General features: G+C 42.7%; 1 protein-coding gene across 1 annotated transcript in view; it reads left to right on the top strand.

Moving 5' to 3' along the window:
• The window catches only part of CRAT (carnitine O-acetyltransferase), a 77,623-nt gene that overhangs the window by 1,057 nt on the left and 54,702 nt on the right, over positions 1–21,864 (top strand). The window contains exons 2-5 of the mRNA XM_033961396.1: positions 7,938–8,201; positions 8,840–8,958; positions 21,385–21,438; positions 21,541–21,706. Coding sequence (XP_033817287.1) covers positions 7,938–8,201; positions 8,840–8,958; positions 21,385–21,438; positions 21,541–21,706 — 603 coding nt within the window. The remainder of the gene's footprint in view (positions 1–7,937; positions 8,202–8,839; positions 8,959–21,384; positions 21,439–21,540; positions 21,707–21,864) is intronic.

Genomic DNA, 21,864 nt, shown 5'->3' with positions numbered 1-21,864 from the left:
TCCAATTGATTTCTACTGCATGATTACTCCAACAATCTGTCCAAATTGTGTTCAATGATATTGCTCAACACGAGACCATGTTTCACCACTAAGGCATCTTCAGGAGCTTGTTGGGTTAAGGTTCCATCTGCAATTTTTTCCAAGCGTTACTCAGATGCTACCGTCCCAGGGAGGGGTTGCATAATCTATAGACATAATGTTGTTAATTTCCCCTCCCTTCTCTGTTGGAATCCGGAGGGTGAGCCGGATTCCAACAGAGACGGAGAAGGGAGGGGAAATCATAATTATGTCTGTAGAGTCTGCAGCCCCTCCCCGGGAGGGTGGCATCTGAGTAACGCTTGGGACCTGACCATCTTCCGGAATCGTGTGCCCGCTGTGCTACCCTTCAACCTCGAGCCATCAAACGTCGTCGAGTTCAGGTGGAGAAACTCTTTGGCGGTATGGATCCACTTTCCCAAGTCTTGACCTCGATTCCAGTCAAGCTTCTCACAGGGTTCCGCCTTTTGCCTCAACCTTAATCAAACCCTCCTCGTTCAGCGGGTCCTCGGGCAAATCTACTAAGTCTTCTCCTGAGGAGACGCTTGCCTCACTGCCTCCCTCAGGTCAGATACCAGCAGTGGTTATCAAGCTGCCCAAGAAGCATGTCTCAAAGTTGAAGAGTCATTCTTCCTCCTCTTCCTCGGAGACTATAGCCACACCAAATGTACCAGATCCTCAAGTCTTGGTGTCACATTTGGAGGCTATGATCCAGACCATTATGGTTCGCCAGTTTGGTAATATGCTTGACAAACATACTCCTACCTCGACTCTGCTTCCTGCAGTCCAGTCTGAGTACTTAGCAGTATCACAAGGAGTCGAGTCCTTGGCAGTGCCTCGAACTGAATCTACCCACTCTATGCAAGGAGTCGAGTCTTTGCGAGTGTCTCGTCTGGAGTATAAGCACGCTACTCAAGGAGCCGAGTCCTTGTCAGTGCCTCGAGATACCTCGACACAAGGAGCTCAGTCCCTTTTGGTGTTTCGATCTCTAGCCTCCAACCCTCCTTCCTCGCATAAGGCATCGCCCTTTCCGAGGCATAGGGCGAAGACTCCTCGACGTTCCTCTCAGCAGGACCTGTCTGGTTCAAGGCACAGTTCTTCACATCAGTCGAGGTATCCATCGAGGCACAGATCCTCTTCTCAAAATTAATGAGGCCAGTAGGGATTCGGTGCTGAAATTGTGTCTGAAACCATATTGGCCATAATGGAGAATCAATAATGGAACATAATGGAGAATCAATAAGAGGAGAGCTGAGTAGATATGATAGCCTCTAGCATTTTGGTCAGGAGAGGAATATTTGTTATAAGACGATAGCTAGATAGTGAGGATGGATCTAGGTCGGCTTTTTTTCCAGTAATGGGGTCAGGGCAATGTGACCCATTTCTGCAGAAAAAAGGCCTGATAGTAAGGCAGAGTTTGAGTCTGGTGAGAGATGAAATGGCCTGTGTGAGAATTTTCTCATATAGGTAAGAAGAAAACGGGTCTAGGGCACATTTGCAGGATCTTAATTTGTGGCACAGTTTAGAAACCTGGGCTTCAGATACCTGCTCAAAGACTGTCCAGAATCTGTCTACTGGGTTAGGGTTAGTGTCGCAGGGCACCAGAGAGTTGTAAGTGACTACTTATGGAAAAGAGCTTCTTATAGTGGTAACTTTTTCAATGAAGAATTTTGTTAGGTTATCTGCTGCTGGAGAAGAGGGGAGTGTAGAGGAGTCGTTTTTAGAGGTTAAGGAGCGCCAGATGTTAAACAATGTACTGCTCTGGTTATTGGATCTGGTGACTTTATCACCGTAGAAATTTTTCCTTGCTTTTTTTAGTACTGTATTGTAGAACTTAATACTGTCCCTTCAGGACTGTCTATCCGCAGGGAATTTTGATTTTTTTTCCATTTACACTCCAGTACTCTGCATTTCTGCTTCAGTTCTCTGTGGTATGGAAGATACCAGGGGGACTTACAGGAGTAGGAGACTGTTTTAGTAGATAGAGGAGCCAGAGAGCAGTAGGTAGTCTCAGAGAGGTTTACCCTTTTACTTACCAATGGAGAAAGTGTTACAGAAGTCTCGGTGGGCGACACATTGGCCTCCAGTGACCACAACATGGTATGGTTTAATCTTAGGAAAGGTTTCACTAAATCTACCACGCTGACCAAGGTCCTCAAATTCAGGGACACAAACTTCCAAGACATGGGTTCCTTTGTTCACCAGGCGCTACAAAGCCAAGCAGAAACCGATAGCGTGGAAGAAATGTGGTCGTCTTTGAAAGCCACCATACAGGAAGCGACAAACCACTATGTTAAATTAGTAAATAAACGGCGAAGGAACAATAAGCCGCAGTGGTTCACTGCGGAGATCTCAGACCTCATCAAGGAGAAGAAAAAAGCATTCATCTCTTACAAACAATCGGGGAAACAGGACTCCAGAGCAGACTACCTGACCAAGTCAAAAGCCGTCAAAACAGCGGTCAGGGAGGCTAAATTCCACATGGAGGAGTCTCTGGCAAAAAACATCCAGAAGAGAGATAAATCCTTCTTCAGGTATATCGGTGACAGAAGTAAAAACTCAGGCGGGATTGTACGTCTTAGGAAACCAGACGGAGACTATGTGGAAAAGGATTCTGAAAAAGCCCAACTATTAAATGAATACTTCTGCTCAGTCTTCACCCGAGAAGCACCGGGGCTTGGCCCTCAGCTACAGACAAGGGCTGACTCAGTTGACCCGTTTAGTAACTTCGAGTTTACACCCGGCAGTGTCTACGGTGAGCTGTCGAAGCTCAAGGTTAACAAGGCAATGGGGCCTGACATCCTACACCCCAGGGTGCTTAGGGAGTTGAGTGAGGTCTTGGCAGAGCCACTGTCAGTGCTCTTCAACCTCTCCCTTAGTACAGGACTGGAGGACGGCTAACGTCATTCCACTCCACAAAAGAGGCTCAAAGATGGAGACAGCAAACTACAGACCAGTGAGTCTAACATCGATAGTGAGCAAACTAATGGAAACTCTAATCAAACACCAATTGGATAAGATCCTGGATGAGGAGAATCTACGGGATCCCCGTCAACATAGATTTACTAAGGGGAGATCATGCCAATCCAACCTGATCAGCTTCTTTGACTGGGTAACGGGGAAGCTGGATGTTGGGGAGTCCCTGGACATCGTGTACCTGGACTTTAGCAAAGCATTCGATAGCGTACCACACCGCAGGTTGCTGAGCAAGATGAGTTCTATAGGATTAGGTGACACATTGACGAAATGGGTTGGGAACTGGCTTGGAGGTAGGCTTCAAAGAGTAGTGGTGAACGGCACCCTCTCTGAAATGACGGAAGTGATCAGTGGAGTGCCACAGGGCTCGGTCTTGGGCCCGATCCTATTCAACATCTTTATAAGAGACTTGGCAGAAGGGCTTCGCGGTAAAATAACATTATTCGCCGATGATGCCAAACTAAGTAATGTAGTGGGCAAATGCACAACGGACGAAGATTCAATGCCCGATAACATGATCTAATCTAATCCTTAGGTTTGTATACCGCATCATCTCCACGTTCGTAGAGCTCGACGCGGTTTACAGTAGGAGAAATAGGAAGGAACTACAACAGAGGGTTAGAGGTAGAAGAAGTGTGAAGAAAATTTAGAGGACTTGGGATGCCAAGATATAAGAGTTTCCTTGATTCCTAAGTTGGAGGGAGACTTACATTTTTTGAGAAAAGCCAGGTTTTCAGATGTTTGCGGAAAACTTGGAGAGAGCTCAAGTTCTGAAGAGGGGAGGTAAGGTTGTTCCAGAGCTCAGTGATTTTGAAGTGGAGGGAGGTCCCTAGCTTTCCTGTGTGGGAAATGCCTTTTAGCGAGGGGAAGGATAGTTTTAATTTGTGGGAGGATCTGGTGGTATTAGGGTTTGAGGAATTCCAAGAAAGAGGATAAAGGGAGGGAGGATACCATATAGGATTTTGAAAGTTAAACAGGCGCATTTATAGTGGACCCTGGCGATTATCGGAAGCCAGTGGAGCTTGGCCAGGAGCGGGGAGACATGGTCAAATTTACTTTTAGCGAAGATGAGCTTGGCTGCTGCATTCTGAATCCGTTGGAATCTGTGGAGGTTTTTCTTAGTTAGGCTTAAGTAGATAGAGTTGCAATAGTCCAATCTGGAGAGGATGATGGATTGGACAAGGAGGGTAAAATGTTTTTGATGGAAGCAGGATCTAACTTTCCTCAGCATGTGAAGGCTGAAAAAGCATTTTTTTTTACCAAGGATTGGAGGTGGTCATTGAAGGACAATGTGGAATCAATGATGATGCCCAAGACCTTGCTCGAGAACTCAAGCTGCAGAAAGGAGCCAGAGGGTAGTGGGATGGAGGTGGGTAGGTGATCTAGTTTTGGACCGAGCCAAAGAAGTCTGTTTTGGACTCATTCAATTTCATTTGCACAGTGTGGGCCCAGGATTGTAGGTTCATTATACAAGAGGATATGATGCATGACCTACTCCTACTAGAGCGCTGGTCTAGGACCTGGCAACTCAGCTTCAATGCCAAAAAATGCAAAGTTATGCACCTAGGCAGCCAAAATCCATGCAAGACTTATACCCTTAATGGTGAGATCCTAACTAGAACGGTAGCAAAACGAGACTTGGGGGTGATCGTCAAAGGACATGAAGGCTGCCAGTCAGGTGGAGCAGGCTTCATCCAAGGCAAGACAGATCATAGGTTGCATACGCAGGGGTTTCGTCAGCCGTAAGCCGTAAGTCATTATGCCATTGTATAGATCCATGGTGAGGCCTCACCTGGAATACTGTGTGCAATTCTGGAGGCCGCATTATCACAAGGATGTGCTGAGACTGGAGTCGGTTCAGAGAATGGCCACCCGGATGGTCTCGGGACTCAAGGATCTCCCGTACGAAGAACGGTTAGACAAATTACAGCTATACTCGCTCGAGGAGCGCAGAGAGAGGGGGGACATGATCGAGACGTTCAAGTATCTCATGGGCCGCATCGAGGCGGAGGAGGATATCTTCTTTTTCAAGGGACCCGCGGCAACAAGAGGGATCCGTGGAAAATCAGGGGCGGGAAACTACGAGGTGACCAGGAAATTCTTTTTCACTGAAAGGGTGGTTGATTGTTGGAATAGTCTATCACTGGAGGTGATTGAGGCCAGCAGCGTGCCTGATTTTAAGGCCAAATGGGATCGAAACATGGGATCTATTCACAAGGCAAAGGTAGGGGAGGGTCATTAGGGTGGGCAGACTGGATGGGCCGTGGCCCTTATTTGCCGTCTATTTCTATGTTTCTATGATTTGTTTCCATTAGTCAAATCTATTGTGATCCACTATGAACTCATAAGGGCTCTGGCAGAATACAAAGGTAATGTAATGTACTGTATGTACTCAAATATAAGGCAAGGTAACCTTTTTCCCCCCCCAAAGGAGAAAAAAAGGTTGACTTGAATATAAGCCGGAGGGGGGGGGGGGAGATTATATTTATGTGCCCTGCCTCCCTCCCTCATTTTCTTCCCTGTCCCCCCCTCTCTCTTGATGTCCTGCAGGCCTGCCGTATGACCTGTTGGGTCGGGACAGGAGGGATCCCTCCTGTCCGGGCCAACTCTGACAATTTTTTTTTACTTCCCTTCTGCCTCCCCCTTGTACCTTAATCCCTGGTGGTCCAGTGATGTACTGGGCAGGAGTGAGCTTTCCACACTCCTGCCTGGCAGTGAGTCGCTCCCTGAATGGCCACCTTGAGTTCTTGCGGACCAGCGGTGTACCGGGCAGGAGCAAGCTTTCCATGCTAGTTTCAAGTTTATTAGGATTTTATATACCGCCTATCAAGGTTATCTAAGCGGTTTTTACAATCAGGTACTCAAACATTTTCCCTCTCTGTCCTGGTGGGCTTACAATCTATCTAACGTACCTGGGGCTATGGAGGATTAAGTGACTTGCCCAGGGTCACAAGGAGCAGCACGGGGTTTGAACCCACAACCCCAGGGTGCTGAGGCTGTAGATCCAACCACTGCGCCACACACTCCCAGCGCTGAGCCGTTCCCTGAATGGATGCCGCAAGTTCTCAAGGCAGCCATTCAGTGGCTCAGCGCTGGGCAGGAGCACGAAAGCTCGCTCATGCCCGGTACACAGCTGGGCTGTGAGAACTAGAGGCAGCCATTTAGGGAACAGCTCAGTGCTAGGCAGGAGCGCGGAAAGCTCGCTTCTGCCTGATACACCGCTGGACTACCAGGGATTCAAAAAGGTATGCAGGAGGGAAGTAAAAAATAATTGTCAGAGTTGGTCGGGTCAGGAGATGGGACGGATCCCTCCTGTCCCGGTCCACCCCCACCAGGTCATACGGCAGGCCTGACAGAGGCCTGCAACAAGTCCAAGAGGAGGGTGGGTGGGTGCTGACCCAAATATAAGCCGAGACCCTGATTTTTGGACCCAAAAATCTCAGCTTATATTCGATATACGGTAGTTGGTTTCTTTCACATATGCTGGAGCATTTTTTTTTTTTTTTTTTTTTTTTTAAGTCTCTTGAAAATCCTTAAAAAATTAAATGTAAAGTGAATGTCACTAGTTCATAACAAAAGACAAACACCAAAAATGAAGTGCAAAGATCATTTATTTTTAAGGATTTCTAGGTTTTTGTATATTTTAGTTCCTTAAATAATTCAAGGTGTTTTTTTGTTCTTGTAATTTTGTGGCTAATATCACTGGTGTTTTCGTCTGGCTGTTTGTGGTAAAGGAATGATCTGCAGGTACATCTCTCCATGCTTTACAGCAGTGGTTCCCAATCCTGTCCTGGAGGACCATCAGGCTGGTTGGGTTTTCAGGATAGCCCTCATGAATATGCATGAGAGAGATCTGCATATAATGGAGGTGCCAGGCATGCAAATCTCTCTCATGCATATTCATTAGGGCTAGCCTGAAAACCCGATTGGCCTGGTGTTCCTCCAGGACAGGGTTGGGAATCACTGAAGTAGAAGGTGAAAAATGTTGGGGGATGTCTCTGATGGTGTTTACCAAGCTTATATCTAGTATGTCTTCAAATGCATATGGCCCCAGATGATGAGGAAGTAACAAATGCCCCTCTTACCTTCCCAATCACTCTCTCCTCCCTCCACTTATCCAAAGCATAAATGCAACAGCAGTGGCATGATTACCGGTAGTAAGAGTTGAGACAGGGCCTCACAGATCAAAGTACATTGGGTAATAGGAAAAGCTAGAAGACGGAATGTGCATATATTCACTGACTTACAGGTCCCATGCTTACTACCGCTACCATGCTCCCTCTATCTGTGACCCCTGTATACAAATGATATGATTCTAGTTGGGATCCATAAACCACAGAATCGCTTACAAATCAGCACTACTGATGCATAAAACATTAATGAACAAAGCTCCCGCATTCTTAGACCCCTGATTCCATACGTTTCTACTAGAGCCTTAAGATCCGAGGAGAAATCTCTTAGTCCCTTCCCTAAGATTTATTTACACGCGGAAGGAAACAATTTTCTCTGTTACAGCACCACAAACATGGAATACACTTCCGATATATATCAGGGAAGAAAAGTCACTTAATAAGTTTAAAGGTCTTTTAAAAAGCTGGTTCTTCAAGGATGCTTTCAATTGAGTTTTTCGAATTCTATAAAACTCAAATATATTTCTCAGTGAGCTAATATCCCTCTAAAAGAAAATTAATTGGTAACAATTCCCTATCCTAATGTTCTAACCTTATATGTTCTCTCTTCTCCTAAACATTGTAGTTCAACCTGTTTCCTTCTTGTTTCGTGTATTGTTATAGTCTTAAAGTATGCGTTTTTTAACTAAAATTCTGTTTTCATACCTGTAAATTGCATAGGATCATGATATTGTGATCAAATTTTAAATAAACTTGGAACCAGACATTGTCTTATAAATCTTCTTTGGTTTGAAGGTGAAACCCATCAGCTTGGTGAAGCCAGTATCTTTGGTGAAACTTCCTGGGCGCTACCTTGCTCACCAGGAGGGGTTACCGCGACTTCCAGTACCACCATTGCAGCAGACCCTTGAGCGCTACATGCAGGTCCTGCAGCCAATTGTCAGCCAGGAGGAATGGAATCACACTGAGAAGTTGGTGGATGAGTTTCGGAGCCCTGGAGGTGTAGGGGAAAGACTGCAGAAGGGCCTGGAGAGAAGAGCCAGAAAAACTAAGAATTGGGTATGTTGGGTCATTCTACAGCCTATGCCAGGCAGGGGATTTGGGGAAGGGTATTCCTCTGCTAAACTGCAGAATTGGGGAAGGGAAAATATAGCAGCAGAAGGAAAGTGATTATAGGAAGATGGCATGGTTTGGTGTGTATATACTGGATTATTCTAATCTGAATTTGGTTATAGTTAAAAATTAATCCCTCATAACCAGGGTTATATTATTAGAGTTAGAATGTTGGTATATAGTATGTTTCATTCCTCACCCCTAAGAAACAAGGCAGTGGTACAGTGCTAACCAAAAAGGTGCTGTTGAAATACTGGGGGATGAAGTGGCCTAGTAATTAGAGCAGTGGGCTGAGAAGCTAAGGTTCAATTCCTGTCTATCACTATCTTCTATTATCTTGGGTACCAAATAGATTGTAAGTTCTTTTGAGCAGGGACATATTGTACCTGAATACTTATTACCACTGTACAGTCTTGCATACATCCAGTAATGCTATAAAAATTAATAAAACATTTTTAAAATAAAAAGTGATTAAAAATACTGGCTGGTCTCTAACATTGAATTAATAAGCATGTGGGTTGACTTCAGTCTCTCAGATCTGGAGCAGTGCCCCCTCCATTCTGATCCAATCACATTCCCTCTAGCTCTCAGATTGGTGGTTGCAGACGGCTTACCTGGAATACAGGCTTCCTGTTGTGGTCCATTCCAGCCCTGGTTGTGTCTTACCAAAACAAGATTTTGTGGATCGCCAAGGCCAGCTCCGGTAAGGCCTCCAAAACACCTGAATTAGTTTCTCATACCTGCTGTTTGTGAATGTCAACAATCCCAGTCTTTCCCAGCAAGATGTGCTGGATGTGGGAGAAATGCAGCTCCTGCAATCCTAACAGGAAGGCATGTCTGTCATCCTGCACATTAATTTGTAAATTTTCAAAAGCTTAATTTGGAATTAGGTGTGTAAAAGGATTTATACTCCTAACATTAGTGTAAGCACTCAAGCCCGAATTCTGGAAATGGCACCTCCAAAAATGGCACTGGACGTGTGCCAATAACACATAGTCACTGTTACTATAGGCCAGAGTCTTAAAGGTCTACATTACAGGCACATGTTTGACAGAGAATCATGTCTAATGGTGCCTAAGGTCACTTCCAGCCACTATCATGTCTACTTTGACCTTAGGCACAGCTAGGTACCATGACATAGCCATGATTCCGGTGCCTATCAGCGTAGGTACCTTTTAAGGCGCTGTTTACAGAACATGGCCCTCAATGTACATTTTGAGAGACCTGGAAATTACATGTATTTGAAAAATAGTATTTTTAGAGTATTGTAAAAAATTGCATTTGCAACTGAATTTTCAAAAAGTTGTGCTATTCATAATTATAACTTTTGTACCCTGATTTAAAGTATATTTAACTTCTCAGCAACCCAGACTTCTCAGCAACCCAGACTTCCTAATTATCTGCACCAAACCAGTCCAAAACCAACAGGTAATGTCTGTTGATCAGCAGATGTAGCTGCAGAGTCTGATTCAGCATTTGGAGTCAAAATGCTTTGAGCAAGGGTTTAAAGATCCTACTCACTTTGAATACTGCTTTGTTACATTTTGCAGGTTCTGAACAGGTCTGGTGCAGGAAGTAAAAATTATGTCTTGCCTGTTTAATTTTCTTTTCCTTGAGTTTCACCAGAGCCTTCCAGTTTCTTCCTGTCTATTACTCAAAGAAAACAAAGTATGAGCTCTGCTCGTTAAGGACAACCTGCAGTTTAGGTTGATCAGTATTTCTCTGTCTCTAACAGATAGTTTAAAAAATTTCTGAACCGCCTATTCCTAGGCGGCTTTACAAAAGTAACATTCACAGAATGAAACAAACAAGACTTGTACAAACATTTTAAATTACAGGCCATTCCATGTAAACGGTGGGTTCACAGATCCTCACAATACACTCATCCTAAAACCAGCATTGAGCAAAAACCTCTTTTATTAAAATGCTTCTATGAAAAGTGTAGTTTTAAGCATTTTTTTAAACTTCTGAATATCAGATAGGGCTCTTTGTGGTCCAGTTAATTTGTTCCACAGTGTTACTCCCATGATGGAAATAGCAGAAGTTCTCGTATTCGCATAATGTATTTTTGAAAAGTCCATCAATGACTTGGCCATAGCTGCAGCTCTTGGATGACTATGTACCTGAATCTGTTGAAACTTTACAGTTGAGCTCACTCTTCATATTGATGATTTGGGATAAGCAAGAGGAAGAATCCCTTCTCCAAGCCATCACCCTCCCCAGACATATTTTCACTTGTCTGTCTCAGTTTGACTCTCCTTTGCCTACTTTAATTAACATAGCTAAATTGAATTGAAAGCTTGGTAGGGAGTAAATTATTTTAGTGTTGCTGCTGTCTCATGGAGACAGGTGGAGGTAAGTCTTTATTTAACCTGGGGGTGAGAGAATTATTTATACAATGCTGGCAGCTTTGACAGCCCAGCTTTAGCCACTTTGAGTGCTGCAGGAGTAATTGCTTCTGTCTTGTGGCTTCCTTAATTTTTTTTTTTTGTTGTTGGCTGCTGTTTTTCTGTTGAATCATCTTGGATTGTGGTTGGGGAGTTCAGGTCATGCTGTGAAGCAGCTTCTTATTTAGATCACATTGGCAACCCTTTACTGACAAAAAGAAGAGAAACTCATTTAATTTCCTGTAGCAGAGTTCTGCGGAGATTCTCACAGCCATGACCCCCTAAGAGAAGAGATGGGAATAGTAGCCATTTTGGCTCCCCACTCTCCAGGTACTTCAGCTGCTTTGGGGGCTGTGCAAGGCATTGTTGGCATAGCAGTCTCAAGATTTTGGTATTCCTACAGTTCTTGTCTTCTTGGACTCTCACTACAGACTGTAAGGGTAGGAAATTATTTCTCTCAGAATTAATTTTACTTTTGTATAAAGCCTTTTTATTCAAAAAGTCTTGGAACAAGGAGTAATAGACACAGTGTTTCTCCTCGAGCCTGAGGTAGAGTGTAGATCTGCAAAGAGATCCTCTTTAGAAGCCTTTAATGAATCTGGTTCTCTACCATGGGATTTCAGCCAGGAGTGTTCATACCTCTTGCAAATATTTTAGAAGAACTTCCATGAGAAGATGATCCCTCAGTAGTCTGCCTTTTTCAGGAAGGAAGAATGGCTTCTCTCATTTCTGAGTCTGAGACTTTGAGTATTGCAGATTCTCCAGCCCAAGAAACTCCAATGGTAGGGCTTCTATTTTCTTTCGAGCAGGAATTGTCTCTTATGTGTAGTGGAGGGGGGTGGGGCCACTTGATGATGCTGAGCGGAGGCTTCTTGTCCGAGCGCCACATCTCCCTCGTTTATAACCTATTCTTGCCAATTTGCAGCAACATCCTGGCATTTTTACAGACACCTTTTGTCGGTGGGAAGATTTTGGGGCTGAACCAGGCTTGGGTCCTGGGATATGCCATCCAAGGCTCCGCAATTGGCTAAGCTTAAACAGACCATGTTCTCTCCCAAGATGGTGGCAGAGGGGACACCTACGAGAACGACAGTCCCATTTCAAGAGGAGACTGTGAGGGAATTCACCAAACACTTATCGACTCCGATTGAAAACACATTCTCCAAATTTCAAGCCTCCGTTGACGAAATAAAAGATTGCATGGAAGGCCAAGGGTTGCAGTTCACCCATCTAGAACAGTGGGTGCTAGCAGGAGGCTCATGTAGGCCAGGCTGCCGCCAGAATTCAGGCTCTGGAGATTCAATGCAAAACACTTACCACTCATTTGTAGGATCAGGAAAATTGGGGGCGAAGGAATAACTTGCGCATTATTGGCCTTCTGGAACACATACGGGATGCAAAACTCTGGACCTTGGTCAAGCAATGGCTTCCTGAGCAGGTGGGCCTGGATCTCAATGATAGCTGAGCAGTGGTGGAGCAGGTACATCGGATAGGAGCCCCACGGCTGGGTGATTCTAAACCATTCCCTGTCCTAGCCCAATTTCTGAACGCAGCATTTTAAAGACAAGATTTTAGCGCTGTACCACAAATCCGGATCCCTGGAACACGAGGTGCAGTGGCGTACCTAGCATATGTGACACCTGGGGCCCATCATTTTTTGACATACACACCCCCATCTATATGAAAAATATGATTTTTAGTAACAATCCACATATCGTACAACAAGAGTGCACCTACGAAAAGGCAGCATCTTAAACACTGCAGTGAGCACTAGAACACCAACACATACATTGTAAAACTAAACAAGCCAGATCCTGTACAGTCAATGCTATCAGAAAGCCATGTCCCTTTCATATACTCACCCAATATGGAATAATCACAAACTAAAAATAGAAATATATAGACAAAAGTTAAACTGAACCGCCAAGAAACCAGACTCTGCATACAATGCAACACTACAAAAACAGTAATACATGTCCTCTAATACTGTGCAAAAGACAGATGATGTAAATTTGAAAAAACTGATACATAACAATCACCACTTTACAAATTAACAAATAAAAATAAAACAAATAAGAAAAAGGAAGGAATAAGCTAAATATTGCAGTACTGAAGTATGTATGGATGCTGCGGGGACAGGGTGGTGACAGGGACGGTGGTCGTGGGGATTGAGCGGGGACAAATTTTTTCCCCATGTTATTCTCTACTCCATAGCAACCAACTGATAAACCCAGCAATGCATTCACTGGAGAATGAACAGCAAATGAAGCACAAAATATAGTACCAATCACTAAGCTCACTCACCACCAGGAAAACACAATACTGTAGAACCTTTAGAAATCTTTGACAAGCATAAAACAGAAATACTGTGGTATTCAAATTTTTGAACAAAAATGCAAACATTACATGTCATACTGCTAAGCATTCCTACATTTTGAAGTGAATTAGTACGTTTATGACATTGGCATTGCAAAACCAAAAGTATCTCATAGAGTAAAATTTACTCTTTGAAACTGTTGCTTTTAGGAAGCTAAAAGCAGACTCTTTTTTATAATTGACAAATTTCAGCCCCTGTATCAAAGATGCTAAATTTGAAGAAATGTTATGATGTAGCTATTCATGCAGAATTGCTGCAAATTTGAGAGTGTAGTGTCCAGTGCAAGGATAATCTATGATAAAAATCTGAAGTCTATATTTACTCTTGCTCTGGAGCTATAGCAGCTGATAAACTGGTCAAAATCAGTTGCAACAAACTGCAACACAATTTTGGGTACACTTTGTTTTAGGTGGGCTTGTGTATTCATGATGCTCATACTAGTATCATTGCAACTAGCCCAAAAAGTTATGCTGGACAACCAAAAATTAGGGTGCTTACTGCTGCCTAACTGCAGCGCGTCTATACAGAATTTCCCTCTTGTAGTTGGTGACATTTCAAATAGGAAGCTGTCTGTGATGCCTGGGATTCAAGATATACCATCGGCTGATTCTTCTCTACATATCCTTTATCCCTTTGAAAATTATAACTTGACTTGTGGATAATTTTCAACTTGGTAGAAGCACACTTTAGTTTTCACCAGTCTCGCACATAGTACAAGCCTTCTGACAAGCAGAAACTTTATTTGAATGGTCCTGAACACATAACATTTTTTTTCCATTTTATTCCAAAGCTATTCCTCCTCTTATAGCATTCAAAATTTCCTGCTACTGCTTAAGCACATGAAATATCACCACCCTTGGGCGGTCTGTGTTTTCCCTCCTCGGTCCTAGATCATGTGCTTTTCCAACCACAGTGTTCCAGCAGTGTTTTTCAGCTATAATGTCTTAGAAATTAGGGATTCTGAAAACCCTCTTAATTCTGTGTCTGCAATTGACTCTGACAATCTGATGAACACCAAATTATTTGAGGTCTTTCCTAGACTACTGCCTGCAGAGAATCTCCATCTCCTCCACTTGATGCTGAACCACATCGAGCTCTATTGTAAATGTAGTAAACTTGTTCTATTCCATAGAATTTATCCAAAATTATGTGAAGCTATTTACCCAAAGCTGCTCTCACCTCCGCCAAATTCTCCACCGCCCACTCCGAGCTGATGGTCAGCAAGACTAGTGCAGACTGTCACCATCTTTAATTCATTGGGCTTGCTTATCTCTCTCGTTTTTAATAGCCATCTACGCTTTCCAATGCTGCCAAACTGCAGGACAGGTTCACCGCAAGCAGAGATACTCTCTCTTAGCATCAAAAGTGCAATTCATTATCTGCTGAATAGCTGATTGATTAGACAGGGGAGCCAGGAGCAGAGCAGTCAGCATCCACCATCACATCTTATTAGCTGTTTTAATGGTTCCTAGCATCTCTGACACTAGCTGTACTTGGTCAATGATGCCAGTATTGGCATCCTTTCCATACTGATAGTGTAGAATTTTGGGTTTTAGACGATGAAGGACATATCCAGTTTGTATACATGTTTGCAGACACTGCTCATTCTAAGGTACACACCTGCATGGCTTTGCACATTACACCTAAGGGAGTACTGGACCCAGGAGAAGCAGTAGGAGCATTTACTTTCTTTTTCAGCTCTGTGCATATGCTTGAAACTCACAGATAGGCATTTCCTGCATGCCAATCTTGCAATATATCAAGTTTCAAGTTTTATTTTAAATTTGATGCAAACACTTATCAATTTTTCTAAGTGATGTACAGTACTTAAAAAAATGGGGGGACACAATAACATATATGGACAAACTCAAACAAAATAAGCACTAGACTGACTCAGTGATCAGGGAAAAAGGGGAAGAAACTACAATGGTTAAAGGACAGAATAAGATGTAAGGGAAGTACAATTAGGAAGGGTTTGAATAAAACCAAAGCTAAAGCTGAGATGAGACCTACAGGAAGTGCTGGCCTGGGGCTTTGGAACATGTTCACAGGACTGGTACAGGAAGAGAAGAGCAGTGGCAGCATCATGGGCTTCACTACTGAGGAGGCAGAAGATGGTGGCCTGTTGCTGGAGTTTGTGAGAAACAGTATGATAACCCTTGCCCTTGGACTCCATCTTTTTTGTCAAGGACTTGGACAGCCAAAGGGAAGAAGTGAGTCTAGCTCAAGTAAATACATAGGTGCACCTGTCTCATCACTCTTTCTCAAATCTTGGGGGTGAAGGGGTAAGAGATGAGAGTTGAGGACCTGAGGGGGAAGGTAAGAAACAGAAAGAGGATTAATCCAGTTGTAATTTATGATGAGCAGTGGAATACTACTTGTTTTTATCTTTGGCTTCTGATTTTTGGTTAATACTGATAAAAGACTTCCAGTGGAGAAATTGGCTTTAATTGCCCTGATTTCCCATCCCCCAAAAAATAACATAACATTGTGCTTCTTAACCGCGTAACCATAAGTTCTACGTGGTTTACAAAAGATTATAAACTAGAGACAATTTAAGAATGACAGAAATAAATTATTTAACTAACAGCAATAACAAAGTGAGAAAAGGTGGAGAGAAGATTATAAAATAAAGACAATTTTAAGAATGACAGAAATTATTTAACCAAGTATTTTGAAAAGAGATAGGTTTTCAGTTGAGTTCTGAAATGTTTATAAGAACAGGCTCCAAGAAATAACAATTGAAATTCTCTGTCATGTGAAGCTGCTTCGAATGCTAAAGTATGGTCCAGAAATTTCTGATGGGAAGGTAAACAGGGCAGGAGATTTTCTACTATTTTTATACGATGCTAGAGAGAATCTGTTAACCATATAAAACGGAGCAGTACCATACATAGCCTTTTAGGAAAAGCAACCCAACTTAAACAAAACATGAGCCTCCATTGGCAGCCAATGCAACTCACAATAGAATGGAGTCACATGATCATATATTTTAAGACCGTAGATCATTCTAACTGCTGTATTCTGAATCAGTATGAGTCTAACCATGTCTTTCTTGGGTTTCCCCTATCCCGACAGGGGTTAACCTAAGACCTGATCTTGGCAGCAGATGCAATGTGCTCTGGAGGCAGACAGGCTGGAGAGTAAGCTATTGGCTCGTGTTTGGTTTGAGAAGTTCTTTTGGATATTGCAGGCTGTGCAGGGATTAGGGAAGGGTACAGAGTTGTCTTGGGGGAGGGAACTGGGGCAAGAGTTCCAGGCTGCCAAGATAGTCCATTCTTCTTTTATTGTTCTTTGTTATCCATTTTGAAAGAATACATTCCATAATGGATGGATTATGCCACTGAGCTAGCAATACACAGTGAGGAATCCACCCTGTGATGTTTCATGGCAGAGTACAGGAGCGGTTTGCCATTGCCTTCTCCCACACAGTATGTGGTTCCACTATGTTGTTGCTGCCCAACATAGGGCCCCTCAGTCTATAGCACCTGGTGTTCCCAGATGGTCTCCCATCCAGGACTGACCTTGCTTAGCTTCCAATAGTAAGAGTGGGCCTGCCCAAGGCTGCCAGACTGTAAGCACATTCTATAATAAGAGTATAAAAATATTAGCATCAGGAGAGCACCTGATTTGCAATAGAACAAAAAAATTGGACAGGGCTGCCTACAGGACATGAAATAATAGGTCCAGAAATATAGTTATCTGTATGATTATACAACCAAAAAAACTCATTGCCAGCAGGATGAGAGCCCTGAAAAAGTTTGGTTGGGAAGGTCATAAAGTAGCATTGTTTGCAGACCTGCCCCTTGCTCATTTCAACAGAGAAGGGAATTTGAGGGGATTACAGCAAAGCTTCAGGGGGAGGGCATACATTATCACTGACTTTTCCTTTTGGGCTGAAATATATTATCTGTGATGGAGTAACATAGTAAATGATGGAAGAAAAAGATCTGAACAGTCCATCCAGTCTGCCTAGCAGTCATACTCTTTAAGGAAAGACAAAGGGCCGAATTCTATAAATGGTGCCATTGGCAGTAGCCACCTAAAAAATGGCAGCCAATCACCAGTCAGTCATGCAATGGTGCCATTTCTAGAACTGCAGCTTTGTGAAAGGTAGGTGCCAGAAATGTAGGCCAGGAATTTTTAAAGGCCTACATTTCTGGCATCTGCCTTTCAGGTGAATTGTGGCTATGGAGGTTCACTTACAGTGACATTAGGCGTCGTAAAGCGCTTCCACAGCAGCAATGCAAGTGCTGTTTTTCTAGGTGCAGGTAAGCGCCTACATTTAAAAAAACCAACACAAAACTGGTCTTAGGGATATTTGGAGCATTGAGATTGGGCATCAAATTTCTGCTTCTCAATGGTCACGACTTTGGTCTTGGAGAATAAAGACTACAAGGTCAGCATCTATGAGCCAAACTTGGTTCTTTTTGTTGCATAGAGCTTTTTGGACCCCAGTACGTTTGCAGAAGTTGGATAGCTCTAGGTCTAATAGATGCTGGCATTGTAAGTTAGATGCTGGGACTTTAGATAATTTACTTTTTTTCTGTCCCTATATAAATGCCTTTTGGAGGTTAATTTGGTCTCAAATTGATTTACTGTTAGACAATCATGTTGCCCTATCCTATGATACTATTTTATTTGGTACATCTATGAGATTAAAGAGTCAAATTTCAGCAAATAACAATAAACTTTTGCTAATACTAACGGGGATTGCCATTCAACATATTACTGGAAATTGGAAGGATTATACTAAACTTAATTATACCTTTTGGTGGAATTCAGTCTGTCATATTTATAAAATGGAGAGAGTGCTTGCTATACAGCAAGGAAATTATAACACTTTTAAAAAGATTTGGGGGCCATTGATTACATATTCTAATGATTAGACACTTTAAACACCTTTTTATTATATAAGAATACTAGCTGATGCCCCGGCGTTGCACGGGTATTTAATTATAGCAATAACACTGTAAATGGATTCAAATAAAGATACTTTATAGTGGTGAATGAAATTATTTTTTAACAGCTTTATAAAAAGTACAATATTCAAATTATAATGTGAAATATTTGACAAAATGAATACAATACAACTAACACAAAACTTGATTATAAACAACATTTTTAGTTTCTCCTCCAGGAGCAAGAACATATAAATTCTTGGGTGAACCCACCCTTGAGCAAGCAACATAGAGTTGTCCATGGGAAAAACAGGGGGATTTTAAATCCACTCCACAGTATGTAATAGTCTGTCCCTGTGATTTGTTGATTGTGATAGAGAATGCAAGTCTCACTGGAATTTGCAATCTCTTAAACTGAAAAGGAAGATCTGTAGGAATAAGTGGCATCCAAAAGTTTCAGTATTGATTTAAACAACTCAATATGTGGAAACTCAGGTTGAAAAGAAACTCCATGCAGTTTTTTCCCGGTTCAGAATGGAACCTGTGTTCCTAGTTTAGCATATGTGAGTACTCATGTAATGTAATAACATTATGAACTGGGGTGCATGAAGGAAACAGTTACAAACACAGTTAGAACATACAAACTCTATATGTATGGTGTCCGTGGTAGAATAGAAACGATGTCCCTAGTGGTTATAGTGTCATAGAAAGTGTTTTATAGTTGGAATTACTGTGAGAATGGCAGCTTTTTACATCCTTTCCATTGACATGAATGGGTGAAATATGATTTTCTGTTTGTAGCTCCGCCCACGTGTGCAGGTGGGCCGCGAGACCCCCAGAACATATCACACCAGGTAGTGAGGGATCTGCATACCAAGTTTCGGTCAAATCGGTCAAGCCGTTTTTGAATAACTGTGAGAATGGCAGCTTTTTACATTTTTTCCATTGACATGAATGGGTGAAATCTGATTTTATGTTTGTAGCTCCGCCCACGTGTGCAGGTGAGCCGCGAGACCCCCAGAACATATCACCCCAGGTAGTTGGAATTACTGTGAGAATGGCAGCTTTTTACATTTTTTCCATTGACATGAATGGGTGAAATATGATTTTCTGTTTGTAGCTCCGCCCACGTGTGCAGGTGGGCCGCGAAACCCCCAGAACATATCACCCCAGGTAGTGAGGGACCTGCATACCAAGTTTCATTCAAATCGGTCAAGCCGTTTTTGATTTACTGTGAGAATGGCAGCTTTTTACATTTTTTCCATTGACATGAATGGGTGAAATCTGATTTTCTGTTTGTAGCTCCGCCCACGTGTGCAGGTGGGCCGCGAGACCCCAGAACATATCACCCCAGGTAGTTGGAATTACTGTGAGAATGGCAGCTTTTTACATTTTTTCCATTGACATGAATGGGTGAAATCTGAGTTTATGTTTGTAGCTCCGCCCACGTGTGCAGGTGGGCCGCGAGACCCCCAGAACATATCACCCCAGGTAGTGAGGGATCTGCATACCAAGTTTCGTTCAAATCGGGCAAGCCGTTTTTGCGTTGGCAGCTTTTTACATTTTTTCCATTGACATGAATGGGTGAAATCTGATTTTCTGTTTGTAGCTCCGCCCATGTGTGCAGGTGGGCCGCGAGACCCCCAGAACATATCACCCCAGGTAGTGAGGGATCTGCATACCAAGTTTCGTTCAAATCGGTCAAGCCGTTTTTGCGTAATCGCGGCACATACATACACACATACCCCATAGTTTTCGGCATCACTGAGATGATTTTCTAGCATAACTCTGAAACACATGGAGATATTTCAACCAAACTTGGTATACATATCACTATCTGAGAAAAAATACTGTGGGGGTGACGTAAAAATAAAAATGATCAAAAATGACAGATATTCTTTAGCACTTTCCAGACCAGTAGAGGTTAATCTTACAAGCTTGTATAATGAGACTCCGTGCCTGGTCCCTCTCGGTACAGATGAAACTAAACGAATCAAAAACAAAACTACTCTGGCTCGGCCCAAAATTCGAACACCTGCCCACCCTTTTCACACTACCCACAGGCGATACACTCCAGCTCGAATTCTCATGCAAGGTCCTTGGTATCATTATCGATTCCTCTCTCTCCCTCAATGACCACCTCAACTCCTTGGCAAAATCATGCTTTTTCAGCCTCCACATGCTGAGGAAAGCTAGATCCTACTTCAGCCAACAACACTTTGCCATCCTTGTCCAATCCATCATCCTCTCCAAACTAGATTACTGCAACGCCATCTACTTAAATCTATCAAAAAAAAGTATTCTAAGACTCCAGCTAATCCAGAATACTGCAGCCAAACTGATCTTCTCAAAACGCAAGTCTGACCATGCCTCCCCACTCCTTGCCAAACTTCATTGGCTCCCAATAATCTCCAGAATCCATTTCAAATGTTCCTGCCTGGCTTTCAAGATCATTCACGGAATCCTGCCTCCTCTTATCCCACTGTCTTTCAACTCCTCCAGTCCCGACTCCTCCAGAACTGCCCAAAGGCTTAAACTAGCCTTCCCCTCTCCACGCGGCATCCACTATTCAGGCAAACTGGGAAAATCCCTTCTCTTCAAAATCACAGGTCTTTGGAACGACCTCACCACCCCGCTGCGGAACCTGAGCTCCCTTCAGTTATTCCGCAAAAAACTGAAAACCTGGCTTTTCAGCAAATTGTAGCTCTATCCTTCCCCCCTTTCTCTCTCCCCTTCTACACATAAGTTAATGTAATCATTTTTCTTCTTCTCTACCCACTATTTTAAGTTCTTGTAAACCGTGTCGAGCTCCATTCTCATGGAGATGATGCGGTATATAAACTTAAGGTTTAGATTAGATTAGATTAGATTAGATCATTTTAACAGACATACTGTATATTCAAGTTCTGAGGCTTTACTACAACATATTGGAAGCAAAAAGAGCTGAGTAGTATAGAGGAAATATAGTATTGCATAAGGGAGATATCAGAATTTAGCCATAAGGAAGTACAGTAATGCCAAGCACTTGGGGCACTTTTGAGAAGTGGTATAAATCTTACAAAAGGAGGGTGCATTAATGGAAAATTTGTACTATTAGGGGGAAATAGGGATTTAAAAGAAAACCTAATGGAGTGATATGGTTGCAGGAAGGAAGTGTAGTTCAAATGTTCTTGGGGTCCTTTTATTAAGGCACGCTAACTGATTTAGCGCGCACTAAATGCTAAGGCATCCATTATATTCTATGGGTCCTTAATAAAAGGACCCCATTGTTTGCTGCTGGTGTTGACACAGTAGTTAATATGTATGTGTTTGCTTTAATGTATATATTTTTTATACAATGTGAAAAATACAGATATCTTGGAAAAGAACACCTAATTAGCTAAAGACATAAACACCAAAAGTTATAATGTAGACATTCTAGTTGTGTGTGTTTCTAATCAAATCTTTATATTTGTATTTTCCAGATTTGCTGCCAAACTAATTGAAGGAGTCTTGGATTTTAAATCCATGGTGGCTAAGTGAGTTGTCATGTTCTCTGTCATAGCTTGCATTTCTTCCCCTCTCTGGGATGTGCATAGATCTTGATGCTGTACCCTAACCATCCTTTCTTTCCCTTTTAGTGAGACACTCCCCGTGGAGTACCTGAGAGGGAAGCCCCTCTGTATGAATCAGTATTATAGTATCCTGTCATCCTGCCGTATTCCTGGCCCTAAGCGTGACTCGGTTATCAATTATGAACAGACAAAAAAGCCACCAACTCACATCACTGTGGTTCATAATTTTCAGGTACCACTTCTTGTTCAGAAATTGTCTGTGCGTACAGAGGTCAGTCTCATTAGTTCACTAGCTGCTTCTTGGGCTCTGACCTTCCTTGTCCTTTAATTGGATTTTTTAAATTCTGCAAGATTGTTATTGCATGTGCATTCCTGTGGGGAGCTGTGTGC

Source organism: Geotrypetes seraphini, chromosome 10 (assembly GCF_902459505.1).
Source record: "Geotrypetes seraphini chromosome 10, aGeoSer1.1, whole genome shotgun sequence".
NCBI classification, from domain to species: Eukaryota; Metazoa; Chordata; class Amphibia; order Gymnophiona; family Dermophiidae; genus Geotrypetes; species Geotrypetes seraphini.
Note: the sequence above shows the minus strand (reverse complement) of the source record. Positions and strands in the feature narration are given on the sequence as shown.